The sequence below is a fragment of the Leopardus geoffroyi genome, chromosome E2 (genome assembly GCF_018350155.1).
Source record: "Leopardus geoffroyi isolate Oge1 chromosome E2, O.geoffroyi_Oge1_pat1.0, whole genome shotgun sequence".
NCBI lineage: Eukaryota > Metazoa > Chordata > Mammalia > Carnivora > Felidae > Leopardus > Leopardus geoffroyi.
Window position 1 is genome coordinate 7,872,954 of NC_059335.1, and position 14,075 is coordinate 7,887,028.

At 52.6% G+C, this 14,075-nt stretch overlaps 1 protein-coding gene across 7 annotated transcripts in view; it reads right to left on the reverse strand.

Moving 5' to 3' along the window:
* The window catches only part of MYH14 (myosin heavy chain 14), a 107,067-nt gene that overhangs the window by 36,704 nt on the left and 56,288 nt on the right, over positions 1 to 14,075 (reverse strand). For all 7 annotated transcript variants that reach the window (XM_045441739.1, XM_045441737.1, XM_045441744.1 and 4 more), the window contains 6 exons: positions 9,584 to 9,705; positions 7,603 to 7,672; positions 7,320 to 7,480; positions 5,910 to 6,018; positions 3,546 to 3,677; positions 2,287 to 2,493 (listed from right to left, as the gene is read on the reverse strand). In XM_045441739.1, coding sequence (XP_045297695.1) covers positions 2,287 to 2,493; positions 3,546 to 3,677; positions 5,910 to 6,018; positions 7,320 to 7,480; positions 7,603 to 7,672; positions 9,584 to 9,705 — 801 coding nt within the window. The remainder of the gene's footprint in view (positions 1 to 2,286; positions 2,494 to 3,545; positions 3,678 to 5,909; positions 6,019 to 7,319; positions 7,481 to 7,602; positions 7,673 to 9,583; positions 9,706 to 14,075) is intronic.

The following is a 14,075-nucleotide window of genomic DNA, read 5'->3' on the forward strand; positions in this document are numbered from 1 at the left end:
AGTACCCGGTGTGAGCCAGGCACCGTTCTAAGCACCGAGGGTAGATGAGAAATCTTTGTCCTTATGGAAATCACGTTCTTCTTCTTCCTTTTTTAAGTTTATTTATTTATTTTTGAGAGAGACAGAGACGAGTGGGGGAAGAGCAGAGAGAGAGAGAGAGAGAGAGAGAGAGAGAGAGAATCTCGAGCAGGCTTCGAGCTGCCAGGGCAGAGCCTGATGCGGGGCTCGAACTCGCGAACCGCAAGGTCATGACTGGAGCGGAAACCGAGAGTCAGATGCTTAACTGACTGAGCCACCCAGGTGCCCCTGGAAATCACGTTCTTGTGTGTGCATGAAGACTATAAACCAGAAACATAATGAACGTATCCTAGAGATGGGCACTGTCCCCTGTGGCACCGCCCAGGCACATGTGGCAACGTGTGGTATGAGGACCGGAAATTAAGGTTGTGGGACAGCATGGATGGATGTCAAGGGCATTACGCTAAGTAACGTAAGTCAGAGAGAGAGAGACCACCGTACGATCTCATTCGTATGTGGATCTAAAAAACAAGAACAAAAACTGAGCTCACGGATACACAGAACAGGTGGGTGGTTGCTGAGGGCAGAGTCTGGGGGAGGAAGAGCCAACGAAGGGGGTCAAAAGGTACGAACTTCTAGTTATAAAGTAAATAAGTTCTAGGGATGTAACACACAGCGTGACTGTGGTTCATGGTACTGTATTGTGTATTTGAGACTTGCTAAGATAGTAGATCTTTTTTTTTCATGTTTGTTTATTTTTGACAGACAGCATGAGCGCCAGAGAGAGAGGGGGACAGAGGATCCGAAGGGGGCTCTGCGCTGTCAGCCCAGAGCCCGACGTGGGGCTCGAACTCACAAACCGTGAGATCGTGACCTGAGCGGAAGTCGGATGCTTAACTGACTGAGCCGCCCAGGTGCCCCTAAAATACTAGATCTTAAAAGTTTTCACAACAGAGGGGCACCCAGGGGTGGCTCAATCAGTTAAGCGTCTGACTTCCACTCAGGCCACGATCTCACAGCGCGTGAGTTCGAGCCCCGTGTCAGGTTCCGTGCTGACAGCTCAGAGCCTGGGGCCTGCTTCAGATTCTGTGTCTCTGCCCCTCCCCCACCCATACTCCATCCCTCTCTCCTTCAAAACTAAATAAAAATTTTTTTAAAAAGTTCTCACACTGGAAAAAAAATTTTTTTGTTACTATGTAAGGTGCCGGATATTAACTAGATGGTGATCGCTTTGCAACATACGTGAATACTGACTCACCATGTCCTACACCTGAAGCTAATATTACGCTGTAGGTCCGTGAAACCTCCACTTTTTATAAAAGGGTTCAGCATTATGGGCTGCCTCGCTATCTGGTCTTGGAAGGACCCATAACGGTCTGACCACACGTCTTCCGCGCACCCACCCTCCCCTGGCCCCATAACCTTCCGTATCACGGGGACCGGGCAGAGCGCTGGCTTGTGCCCTCTTGGAGGACTAATTATTCAAACAAACCAATCACATCCCCCTGCAGGAACCAGGGGTCACCTCAACCTCTCGTTACGACACAGCCTGCCTCCCACGGCTGTGGCCTATTCATTCCATTCCTGAGTCCAACTCCTGTGTGGCTGCTCTCTGGGGGTGCGGTGTCTGCCTCCCCCAGGCTGTATTTAATAAACCGCTGTCTTATCTGTCCCGAGTCTCCTGAAATGTGGTCAGTATGACTGAGGAACTGCCTTTACCAGCTTATTTAAATGTTATTTCGTTTAAATTTAAAAGCAGACACTCGGTGGGTCACTGGGAAAAAAATTTAAGTACGGAATAACTCGGGTACCTAAATCCACCTTTTCAAACGAAGAAGTCATAAAACATAAACGCAGGTGAAGTTTCACTGCCAGTGAAAACTTAGCATCCGAATCCAAAGGTACCATAAGTGTAAAACACACACTGGGTTTTGAAGGGGAACAATGACAGGGCAGCCAGCCTGGGAATGCAGCAACCTAGAGACAAACGGAGCCAGGAGAGGGACAGAGAAAGAGTTCAAAGGATAGCAGCTGGATCCAGCCATGCCTGAAGCTTATGCATTCTGGAGTCTCCCATTATTGGAACCAAAAAAAAAAAAAGAGACAGAGAGAGAGAATTTTTTTTTTTTTTTTTTTTGCTTAAGCCACTTTGAGTCGACTTTTCTGCAAATTCATGGCCCAAAGGGACAGGGGTTTGCACAAGCCAAGGTTGCCAGGGTAGACAGACGGGCACGGGGAGGGGCGACCCGTGGGCACGCAGAGGCTGACCTGTATATGCTGCTGCAGTCTCTTCTTCTCGGTTTGCAGCTGGCGGCTGCACTCCTCCTCCTCGCCCACGCGGGCCTCCAGCTCCGACACCACCAGCTCCAGCTCCTGCTTGCGGGCTGCCAGCCGCCCGCGCGTCTCCTCAGCCTCGGCACACAGCTCTGCCTCCGCTCGCAGTTGCTCTGCTAGGCGGGTGCGTTCCTCCTCCAGCTGCGGGCAGGGTGGGAGGTCAGCGCTCAGCAGGCACTGCTCCCAGGACAGTCTCGGGGGAGCACCGGGTCCCTCCTGCCTCCTGATTCGCTTTGCTCTTTTTTTTTTTCAGTTTATTTATTTTGAGAGAGAGAGAGAGCACGAGCAGGGGAGGCGCAGAGTGAGAGGGAGAGAGAGGATCCCAAGCAAGCTCTACGCTGATGGCGCAGAGCCCAATGTGGGGCTCGAACTCACGAACCGTGAGATCATGACCTGAGCCGAAACCAAGAATCAGAGGCTTAATCAACTGAGCCACCCAGGCACCCCTGCTTTGCTCTTTGATGCCTGGAGGGCCTTCCTCCAGGTCCCCATCTGGGGATGACCTCCATCCCCCCCGGGGTCACCAGGTCAGACCCCCAGGGGCTGCCCTCTCCTTCACCTCCTCACAGCCCATCCGTCCCCAGCCCTGTACCCACTGTCCCAGGACTCTCTCCGCCCTGCCCCCTCCTCTCTGGCCCCGCGGCCCCACAAGCTTAGGCCTTACTTATCCTCTCCCAGTGGACTCTCTCCCCAGCCTCCTCCCCAGCCTCCCTGCCTCCAGTCTCTCCCTCTCCAGTCCACCCTCCAAATAGGCCCAGAGAGGCCTTTCTACCATCTCACATTTCATTTAACACTCCTACGCCTAGAAATTGAACCAAAGGAAATAATTCAGCAAAAGCAAACAGAAAAACACTCAAGAAGGGGTTCACTTCACCATTACCTAGAAGCCACCAGAAAAGCTGGAAACCATGAAAAGTTGGCCGCCTGCACACCCTAGCCCTGCCCCAAGGCCGGCCCCTGCCCTGCTCCGACGCTGGAGCCAGGCCCCCTGAACATCCGGGTTCCGCAGGAGCCAGTCCCCCCACCCCATACCCCGGCTGCACCCCAGGGCCCTGCCTCCTGCACATCACAGCCCAACAGCACCCCGACGGTTTCCATTCAGCTCTGCCCCCACCCTCACCCCACAGCCCTCCGCGGCTCAGCTGGGAGCCCCGCCCCCAGGCCCTGGCCCCACCCGCGGCCCCGCCCCTTACCTGCGCCAGGCGGCCCTGGAGCTCGCCCACCTCGCGGGCGCTCTGCTGCTGCAGCTCCTGCACCTTCTGGAGCTCCTGGGCCCGCGCCTGCAGCACCTCATCCTGCCGCGTCACCTGCAGCAGCGGCTTCACCTGGGGGGAGGGGAGGGGAATGGCTGCTCCGCTTGGCCCCGAACCGAGCAAGCAGGGCCCGCTTCCGGGTTCCAGTGGCGGCTCTGCCTCAGGCCTCAGGCAGGCACAACAGTGTCCTCTGCCATCGGGGATGATAAGAGCCCCTGCCTCACAGGGTCTTTGCGATGGGTGTATGAGCTAACACTTGTGAAGCGCCTAGAACAGTCAGGGCCCCCCTCCCTCCCAGGCAAGCAGCGCTACACGGGTCCCCTTCTCTGCTGAACCAACCCTGGGGTACAAGAGACATCGGGGGCTGCTGGTCTGTAGCGCAACGTTTCCCAAAGTGTGTTCCGAGTCCCAGGTCCAGGGTGAGAGATGCGCTTGACACTGTGTGATCCGGGGGGGGGGCAGGACAGGTGCCACCCACACATGAACGACTGAAATGACAGGTTCACAGAACCGCCCTCCTCCTTGTTAGTGGGAGCCACTCTGATCATTTATTTTTTTTTATTATTAAGTTTATTTACTTATTCCGAGAGAGAGAGAGAGAGAGCACAAGTGGAGGAGGGACAGAGAGGGAGGGAGAGTCCCAAGCAGGCTCCGCACTGACAGTGCATAGCCCAATGCTGGCCTCGAACTCACGAACTGCGAGATCATGACCTGAGCCAAGATCAAGAGTTGGACTCTTAAGGGGCAGAGCCACCCAGGCGCCCCCACTCTGATCATTTCTGTCCCACTGCTTTGTATCTGGTTCTTCTCCACTCTACCTCGTTCTTTAGTGTATCATATTCTTTTCTGTCCTAACCCATGGCATTTATCACGGCTGTAATTTTATACTCATAATTTTAAAAAATCATTTTCTTTTTTTTAATGCTTATTCATTTTTAAATTTTTAAAATGTTTATTCATTTTTTGAGAGAGAGCGAGAGACAGAGAGAGAGCAGGGGAGGGGCAGAGAGAGAGACAGGGAGACACAGAATCCGAAGCGGGCTCCAGGCTCTGAGCCATCAGCACAGAGCCCAACATGGGGCTCGAACCCGCGAGCTGTGAGATCATGACCTGGAGCCAAAGTCAGACGTTTAACCAACCGAGCCACCCAGGCACCCCTATTTATTTATTTTTGAGAGAGAGAGAGAGAGCACAAGCAGGGGAGGGGCACAGAGAAAGGGAGAGAGAGAGAGAGAGAGAGAGAGAGAGAGAGAGAGAGAGAATCCCAAGCAGGCTGATGTGTAGTGGTGAGTTCTGGGGTGGTCACATGACTCCAGCCATCCAAGGGCGAGTCAAACTCTGGAGATCTGCGGTAAGAAAGGACCACGGTGGCCTAGCTGGTTGGGGGACAAGTCTCAATCTGCTGGTGGCCCCCACGTGGAAAAGTCTGCCAGAGATCATCATGGAGGAAAAGCCAACTGGGAGGCACAGGATGTCTCATACCTGACATCTTTATTCGGGCCCCTGTGCAATAAAGGGTTGGCTCGGCAGTCCTGGGTTGTCCAAACCCTGCCCAAGAGTTTGAAAGGACTGGCCCCTGCCTGGCTCCTGGAAGATAATCTCCAAGCTCTTGGAATATTCTGACTGATAAGAGTGACTTTGTTACCTGGGGGTCTTGGGCCACATGGTATAAACTTGACCTCTGGAGGGGCTGGAGACTGGGTAACTAAGGTCAACCACACGGAGGGTCAGCCATGCCTATGAGACTCACTGCCCCCCCCCCACCCCCAATCGCCACACCGGACACTGAGGCTCGGGAGAGCTTTCCTGGTCGGCAACAGCCCATATGTGTGTCACACGTTGTTTCTGGAAGAATTAAGCACTGTCCACAGAGGACAACTGGAAGCTTGTGCCTGGTCTCTCCTGAGCTCTGCTCTGTGCACCTTTTCCCTTTGCTGACTTTAGTCCCTTTCCTTTCACAGTAATAAACCGGAACCATATGTGTAATAAATAGCTTCTCTAAGTCCTGTGAGTCCTTCCAGTGAATCACTGATTCTGGGGCGGGGGAGCCTTCGGGACTCCCCAACTCAGCCCTGGATCCTGAAGCTGTCCTGAATCTTTTATCTCCGCTGGTTTGAGTCAGATTTTTTTATTTTTGGTCACCTGCCACCCAAAGAATCCTGGCTAACAAAGGTTGGGCCGATGGATCCCATTTTACAGATACAGAAAGCCGAGGCCCAAACATAGAAGGCCACTTGCCCAAGCAGGCTTGGCCCCACGGTGCTGTCTCCTTGCTGCTCAGGCCACTTCCCCAGGTGCCCTCACCTTGATGAAGAGCCGCCACCACTGCCAGTGTCTCAGCTTGAGGTAAGCCGCACAGTTCCGCTGCATGACCCTCAGGGCACTCTGCTGCTGCTGCCGCTTCTGGAAGGCTCTGGGTGGGGAGACGGCCAAGTGGGAGAGTGAAAGCTCGGCCCCTCCAGGCCCGTCCCCTTAGCAAGAGAGCAAAGCTCCCTTCAGTTAGTCAACCATTATTTATTAGTTTTTTAAATTTACTTTGAGACAGAGACAGCATAAAAAAATAAATTTTTTTAAATTTATTTTGAGGGGGGGCAGACAGAGGGAGGGAGAGAATCCCGAGCAGGCTCCACGCTGCCAACGCAGAGCCTGGTGCGGGGCTTGAACTCACGAAGCCGCGAGATCATAACCTGAGCCGAAATCAGAAGTCGGATGCGTAACCGACTGAGCCACCCTGGCGTCCCCGTTAGTCAACTATTATTAAGTGCCTACTATATGCAAGCACCGTTCTCTCATTGGCAGATCTGTGTACAGTTTGTCGGTCCTTCTGCCCTTGACTCTCTCTGCTCTGTCCCCGCCTCTCCGTCTGCACAGACAGGCCTCCTCTTCCCCCACCTGGACCCTTCCCCCAACCTCCCAGCCTCCAATCTCTCGCCTCCAGCCCATCCCCAACATGCCTCCCGAGGGATCTTTCGACACCCAAAGCTTACCCATCCCTTCTCTCTTCCTAGCCCTCCCACGGCTCCCCAGCATCCCTGGACAAGGCCCCCGCCCCACAGCCTGGTGTCTGGGGAGTCCCTTATTGTCTGATCCTCCCTCTGGGCCGTTTCAAGGGGGAAGGAGACTCCGGCAAACTTTTTTCGCTCCTGAAACACATCACGCTCTCATGTCACTGGGTCTCTGCACAAGCTGTCGCTCCTGCCTGGAGCACCTTTCCCGTCCTCATTCACCTGCCTGGTCATCCAGGGTGACCCGGAGGCATCCTGGCATACAGCTGGGTCTGCACACGGCACTTGTATGACCCCCGTCGAAGCGCATCCCACTCCAGACTGTGACGCTCTGTGCCCTGGTACGTCTCCCCCGCTCCAGACTGGGGTCCCCCGAGGCACTGGCCGGTAGGGTGACCACCGTGACCCGGTTCGCCCGGGGCTTTGTTTTTGCACTGAAAATCACGCATCCTGGGGAACCTCCAGTCTCGGGCAAAGCAGGCTGGTCGGTCACCCTATGGCCAAGCCTAGATCTTCTCCGTGTCCCGAGCACCGCTCTGCACTGGACCTGGCCTGTCGGGGCCCTCAGGGACTGCAGAACCGAAAAGCCCGGGCATCTGGTGACTCTATCCCTCTTTGTTTCTCAGCCCTTCTGCCCTGTTGGAGGCCCCGACACCTGGAGCCGTCTGGTCAACCCCTCCCTGCCCCGGGAGATGGCGTGGTGCCCTACCTGCGAGCTAGGTAACCCCGGGCAGCTGCCTGGAAGGACACGATGATGTCTGTGACCTTCAGGTCCCGTTCCTCTTCCAGCTGGGCCAGGACCCCTGCCCGGAAGAAGATCTTGCTCTGTCCCACACGGTAGAGGTTGGGGTCCAGTTCTAGGGCCTGGATCTGTGAGGGGTGACGAAGAGGAGGGGCGATGGGGGGAGGTCCCGGACCCCCTCTTCCACCACCTGGGACCCTGCACGTGCACACAGCCACACCTGCACCCCCAGGCAACGCCCCGCACTCACCATCTTCTCGCAGGCCTGTTTCCCATCCATAAAGCCCTTGGGGATGGCATTGGGCGTCAGGATCTCGTACCTGCGGGGGTGGGTTACAGCCAGGTGTCAATGAACTCCCGCCATGGCTCGGGGCTGGCCTCGGAGGGACCGACAGCGATAACAACAGGGACAGTAAGAAAAGCCAACATTACAACATTTACAGAGCAGCGCCCACGGGGCGGAGGGCGTTACCACCGACAGCACTGGCAGTAAGAGCGCCACCTGGTGGACATCCGCCACGTGCTGATCGGGAGGGTTTCACCGCCCGGCCAGCGGATCTCCGATCTCCCCGGGCGACTGCGAATAACAAACAGCTTGCTGCTTTGGAATATGTATTGTTTGTCAGGCCCTGAGCCAAGTGCCCTACTGCATGGTCTTCCCAACTTCTAAGTGGGAACTTAGCAACTGAGAATAAAGTAGGATACGTTTCATAAACACATTCATGTCTGTCTTCAGAGCCTTTCCCCTGCTGTGCCCTTCCCTGGATCTCAATATTTCATAAAAAAAAAAAAAATACACATTATATATACAATATGTATACACATAAACGTATATCATGGACATTATGTTATATATATGTTTTAAGTTTATTTATTTTTTGAGAGAGAGAAAGCAGGGGAGGGGCAGAAAGACAGGGAGAGAGAGAATCCCAAGCAGGCTCCGTGCTGCGCGGAGCCCAACGGGGAGCTCGATCTCACGCCGGTGAGGTCATGACCTGAACCGAAGCCAAGGGTCAGATGCTTAACCCGCTGAGCCACGCGGGCACCCTGAGGAACGGGGGGTTTTTCACTGTATTTAAGTGGAATTTAAATTTGAAAACTGAAGCAGTGTAGGGGCGCCCGGGGGGCTCAGTTGGTTGTCCACTTCTTGGTTTTGGCTCAGGTCACGATCTCACGGTTCGTGAGCTCTAGACCCGGCTGGGCGTGGACGCTGCGGAAGCTGCTTGGGATTCTGTCTCTTCCTCTCTCTGGCCTTCGCCTGCTTGCACGCACTCTCTCTCTCAAAACAAATTATGAAAATTAAAAAAAAAAAAAGCTGAAGCGGCGTAAAATATTTTTCTGTTAAACACAACTTCACTGTTTTGCTAGGACTACATTTCAGAGCATCCGAACTTAAGGCACACTCCGTATTTCGCAGATTTGGTAGAAAAAAACAGAATGCACAGTATTTCACTACCACATTTTTATATTGATTCATGTTAAAATTATCTAGTACCTTAGATGTAACCGGACTAAATAAAATATCTTGGTAACATTAATTCCACCTGTTTCTTTTTACTATTAGAAATATCGCTACTGGATAATTTTAAATTGTAGAGAAGCCTCACATTCTGCTCTTTGTAATGGTGCTGCTGTATACAGCTTGTGTGAAGTGTAATTTATGTTACAATATTTACTGTATTCTTTTTTTTAGAGAGAGAGAGAGAGAGGGCGTGAGCTGGGGAGAGGGGTAGACAAGGGGCGGGGGAGGGAGGGAGGCAGAGAGAATCTGAGGCAGGCTCCGCACTGTCAGCACAGAGCCTCCCTCAGGGCTGGATGTCACCAGCCCTGAGATCATGACCTGAGGGGAAACCAAGAAGAATCTGATGCATAACGGACTGGGCCACCCAGGCGCTCCTGGATTACTGGCTTCTTACACGCCAATATTTTCTGTTCTGTCCCGTTCTATTGCATTTGTAAAGAAATGCAGATTGCCTCACGCCGATGGCAACATGGCAACGTATCATAACGATTGCAACTTAACATAAGGCTCTATGCTTTTAAGGAAAGTACTGGTGGGGGGGGGGGGGGGTACTGCTCTCCCATTCCAAGGAGGAGAAAGCTGAGAACAGGAACCAGAGGAACTTGCCCGGAGTCCCCAGGCTCAGAAGTAGCCGGTAGGGGGGATGTGGGTACAGACACGGTGGCCTCCAGACCCGAACCCCGCCCCACCGCCACCCCATCGCACTCACCGCTGCCGGAACTCCTGGAAGAGGATGCGGTTGGGGAAGCCCTGGCGGCAGATGCGGATGCCCTCCAGGACCCCATTGCAGCGCAGCTGGTCCAGCACCAGCCGAGGCTCCAGCTTCCCGGCCTGCGGAGAGCGGACACGGACACGCGGCGTCGGCAGCGGCCACACGGGGGTGCCACTCGCGGGCCCGCAGCCGTCGGGGGACACGGGGGGGCCCGCCCCCCACGACGCCCGCTCGGAAACGGTTGTTGATTTCATATGGTTCAACCAGAATGTACTGAACACCTACGCGTGCCGGTTTAGAAATGCCTGCCCGGGGGAGCGGGGCGGGGGGGGGGGGGGGGGGGGGTCCTCGACCAGCGGGAGAGGCCGACGATAAATGAGGTCAAGAAATCAATCCCTACTCAGCATGGGGGAAAAATAAAACGTTAAGTGCTAAGGAGAAAAGAGCAGCGCGGAGGGCAGCCGGGGAGTGGTGAATTTGCCCGGAGCATAGTCGGGGACCGGCCTCCCCGGGAAGGCGATGAGTTGAATAAAACCCGTACATCAGGGGCGCCTGGGTGGCGCAGTCGGTTGAGCGTCCGACTTCAGCCAGGTCACGATCTCGCGGTCCCTGAGTTCGAGCCCCGCGTCGGGCTCTGGGCTGATGGCTCAGAGCCTGGAGCCTGTTTCCGATTCTGTGTCTCCCTCTCTCTCTGCCCCTCCCCCGTTCATGCTGTGTCTCTCTCTGTCCCAAAAATAAATAAACGTTGAAAAAAAAAATTAAAAAAAAAAAAAAAAACCCATACATCAGGGGCGCAGTCGGTTGAGCATCCCGCATTTTGATTTCCACTCATGATCTCATGGTTCCTGGGATCCAACCCCACCTGGGCTCTGAGACGACAGGGCAGCCCCTGCCTGGGATTCTCTCTCCCAATCTCAATCAATCTCTCTCTCTCTCTCCATGCCCCTCCCCCTCAAAATAAATAAACATTAAAAAAAAAAACCCTTACATCATTATTTGGGGGTAGCTAACTTTTGTTGCTTTTTCTTTCCTTTTTTTAAATTGCTTCTAGAAAATCTAAACCATTTGAAAATTCAAACTCTACATTCTATTTTTATTTTTTATTTTCTTTGTTTTCGAGAGAGAGCGCAAGTGAGCAGGGGAGAGGGGCAGAGGGAGACAGAGAGAGAATCCCAGGCGGGCTCCACACTCAGCATGGAGCCCGACGTGGGGCTTGATCCCACAACCGCAGGATCATTCTTGTTGGAAGCAAGAGTCGGACGCTCAACCGACTGAGCCACCCGGGGAACCCCCAAACTCTACATTCTAAAAGAGAACTCTTGCCTTGCTTTGCCCAGGCCCCCAGAGCGAGCCACAGAGTCCCCAGTTTCTTATAGAACCTTCTAGATCAGCTGTTCTCAACTCTGGCTATACGCTGGCACTCTCTGGGAAGCTTACCAAAAAAATCGCCAAAAAATAAAAAATAAAAAAACGAATGTCCTGGCTACAGCACAGGGTGAATCTGGATCTCTGGGGGGGGGGGGGGGGGGGGGGTAAGAATTAAACCATAAGAATCGCCATTCTGGATCTTTTTCTAGGGCCATCTAAGCAGCCTATATATCTAATATTTGTGCATCCGTCAAACATTTATTGAATATCCACGGCGCTGGGGACTCAACAGTGAAAAAGGAGGTAAAAGCCTCTGCCCTCAGATTGCTTACGTTCTGGAAAAAGGCAGTTTCTCTTTATTACTACGTGTCCCCTATTCCTTGGCAATAGGCTGCACTCCCGTGGGAGAGAGCTTTGTCTCCTCTGCTGCTCTCGGTCCATGACTGGCTAGGGCTAGCCCACCCTGGCTCCATGCACGGTCATGTGACCCAGGGCTGATAATCATAGTGAGCGGCTCAGGAGTGAGCGCAAGACCCATCTTGGACCCATGAGGCCACGGGACAAGAGACTCTCTTTCTCCTCCAGGGTTGCTGAACTAGGAGAACGAAAGTTTGGAGCCACTGGGGCTGCCTTGCCGTCCTGAGGGGAGTAAGAGAAAGAAAGAAAGAGAAGGAGATTGCTTCAGAGTGAAGACCACGCAGAGCCAAGCAAGGGAAAAATCCCCGACATCACGGTTGGGGCACTGGATCCAGCTGTCACTGAACCCAACCTTGGGATTTCTTTTTTTTTTTTTTTTTTTTTTAATTTTTTTTTTTCAACGTTTATTTATTTTTGGGACAGAGAGAGACACAGCATGAATGGGGGAGGGGCAGAGAGAGAGGGAGACACAGAATCAGAAACAGGCTCCAGGCTCTGAGCCATCAGCCCAGAGCCCGACGCGGGGCTCGAACTCACGGACCGCGAGATCGTGACCTGGCTGAAGTCGGACGCTTAACCGACTGCGCCACCCAGGCGCCCCCAACCTTGGGATTTCAATTAGGTAGTTTATACATCCTCATGTGTGCTTAAGCCATCTCAGTTGACTGTCTCACCATCAAAACAGCCCCAAGGAAATAGTTGGAAAGACCGGTAAGTTGAAAATGATATAGTGGACGGTCTCACATTAATATTTTGTTCTCTTCGTGCCTCCCTCCAGCCCCTCCTTTGACAAACTATTTGGCAGGCTGGAGGGGGGGAGGTGGATTACATTAAAAGGGACCGAGAAAACACGTAAATATACAGTATTTTGTAGGAACCCAATTTCTCACTGTCTCACACACACACACACACATACACACACACACACACACACACACACACACACACACACACACAGGTACAAATTTGCATGAGGAAAAAGTGACCCTGAACTCTGTGATGTTGAACTAGAACATGACACACTGGTGTGAACTCAGAGTTCCATATGTAAGGATACTTATACAAGTAAATATAGATGTAAATGTTTATATCCAGGGGTGCCTGGTGGGCTCAATTGGCAGAACGTGCAACTGTTGATCTCGGCGTCATGATTTCGAGCCCCATGTTGGGGGCAGAGTTTACTTAAAAAAATGTGCATATATCGGGGCGCCTAGGTGACTCAGTCGGTTGTGTCCGACTTGCATGCTGACAGCTCAGAGCCTGGAGCCTGCCTTGGATTCTGTGTCTCCCTTCTCTATCTCTCTCTCAAGAATAAACATGAAGGGGCACGTGGGTGGCTCAGTCCCTTAAGCGTCCGACTTCAGCTCAGGTCCTGATCTCTCAGTCCGTAGTTCGAGCCCCGCGTCAGGCTCTATGCTGACGGCTCAGAGCCTGGAGCCTGCTTTGGATTCTGTGTCTCCCTCTCTCTCTGCCCCTCCCCTGCTCTCTCTGTCTCAGAAAATAAACACCTAAAATTTTTTTTATGTGTGTATATATATATATATATATATATATATGTGAATACATGCATTTATGTGTGTGTATGCATGTATATGCATTTGTGTGTATATACACAGCTATTTGCTGAGAGGTTCTGGAAGCACCCTGATACGGCTGAGTATACCTAGCACCCACATCTTTTTTGTTTTGTTTTTTTCATTTAATGTGTATTTATTTACTTTTGATGGAGAGAGCACAAGTGGGGGGAAGGAGAGAGAGAGAGACCGAATCCGAAGTAGGCTCCAGGCTCTGAGATGTCACTGCAGAGCCTGACATGGGGCTCGAACTCACAAACGGAGAGATCATGATCTGAGCTGAAGTCAGACAGTTAACCAGCTGAGCCACCCAGAAGCCCCACCTAGCACCCACATCGTAGACTCTAAGCACCATTCACTAAAAAGAACCAGGTCCCCTTGGAGAAATGGGTGACTCTATGTACTATATATTTCACCAAATATAAACCACCTTCAATCGCCAAACACGCTGTTATACCACCAAGAAAGAAAAACTCCTATCAATTAACCTCTGCCAGGCTACTGATTGTAAACCACATCCCCAATTTCAGAGATGCTAAAGTGTGAGAAATAAATGTGTCTTAGATTCGATAAAATAACAGTATTTGCAGACAGGAGATACACACACACACACACACACACACACACACACACACACAGTAACTACAGTTCCTAGTTTCTGAGGACGGAAACTCATTTGTGTTCTTTTTTTTTTTTTTTTTTTAAAGTTTACTTATTTATTTTGATAGAGAGAGAGAGAGTGAGAGCAGGACAGGGGTAGAGAGAGAGGGAGAGAGAGAAACCCAAGCAGCCTCTGCCCTGTCAGTGTAGAGCCAGATGCGGGGCCTGAACTCACGAACCACGAGATCCTGACCTGAGCCGAAGCTGGATGCTTAACCAACTGAGCCCCCCAGGCACCCCTCATTTTGTGTTCTTGTTTTCCACTCATGTTGACCCTTCCCTGCAGGGCCCCTTCCGTGATTTTCCTAACAAGAAAACCTTTGGGTGGCCTACGAAGCCAGGCACGGTCTCCCCCCACCTCCGTGACGCCCCCAGCCCCAACAGCCTGCTTTCCATCCCTTGTACCTTTCATGCCTCAACCTCCCACCGGGCTTTTGCACAAGCTCATCTCATCTCAGTCACCACCTCCT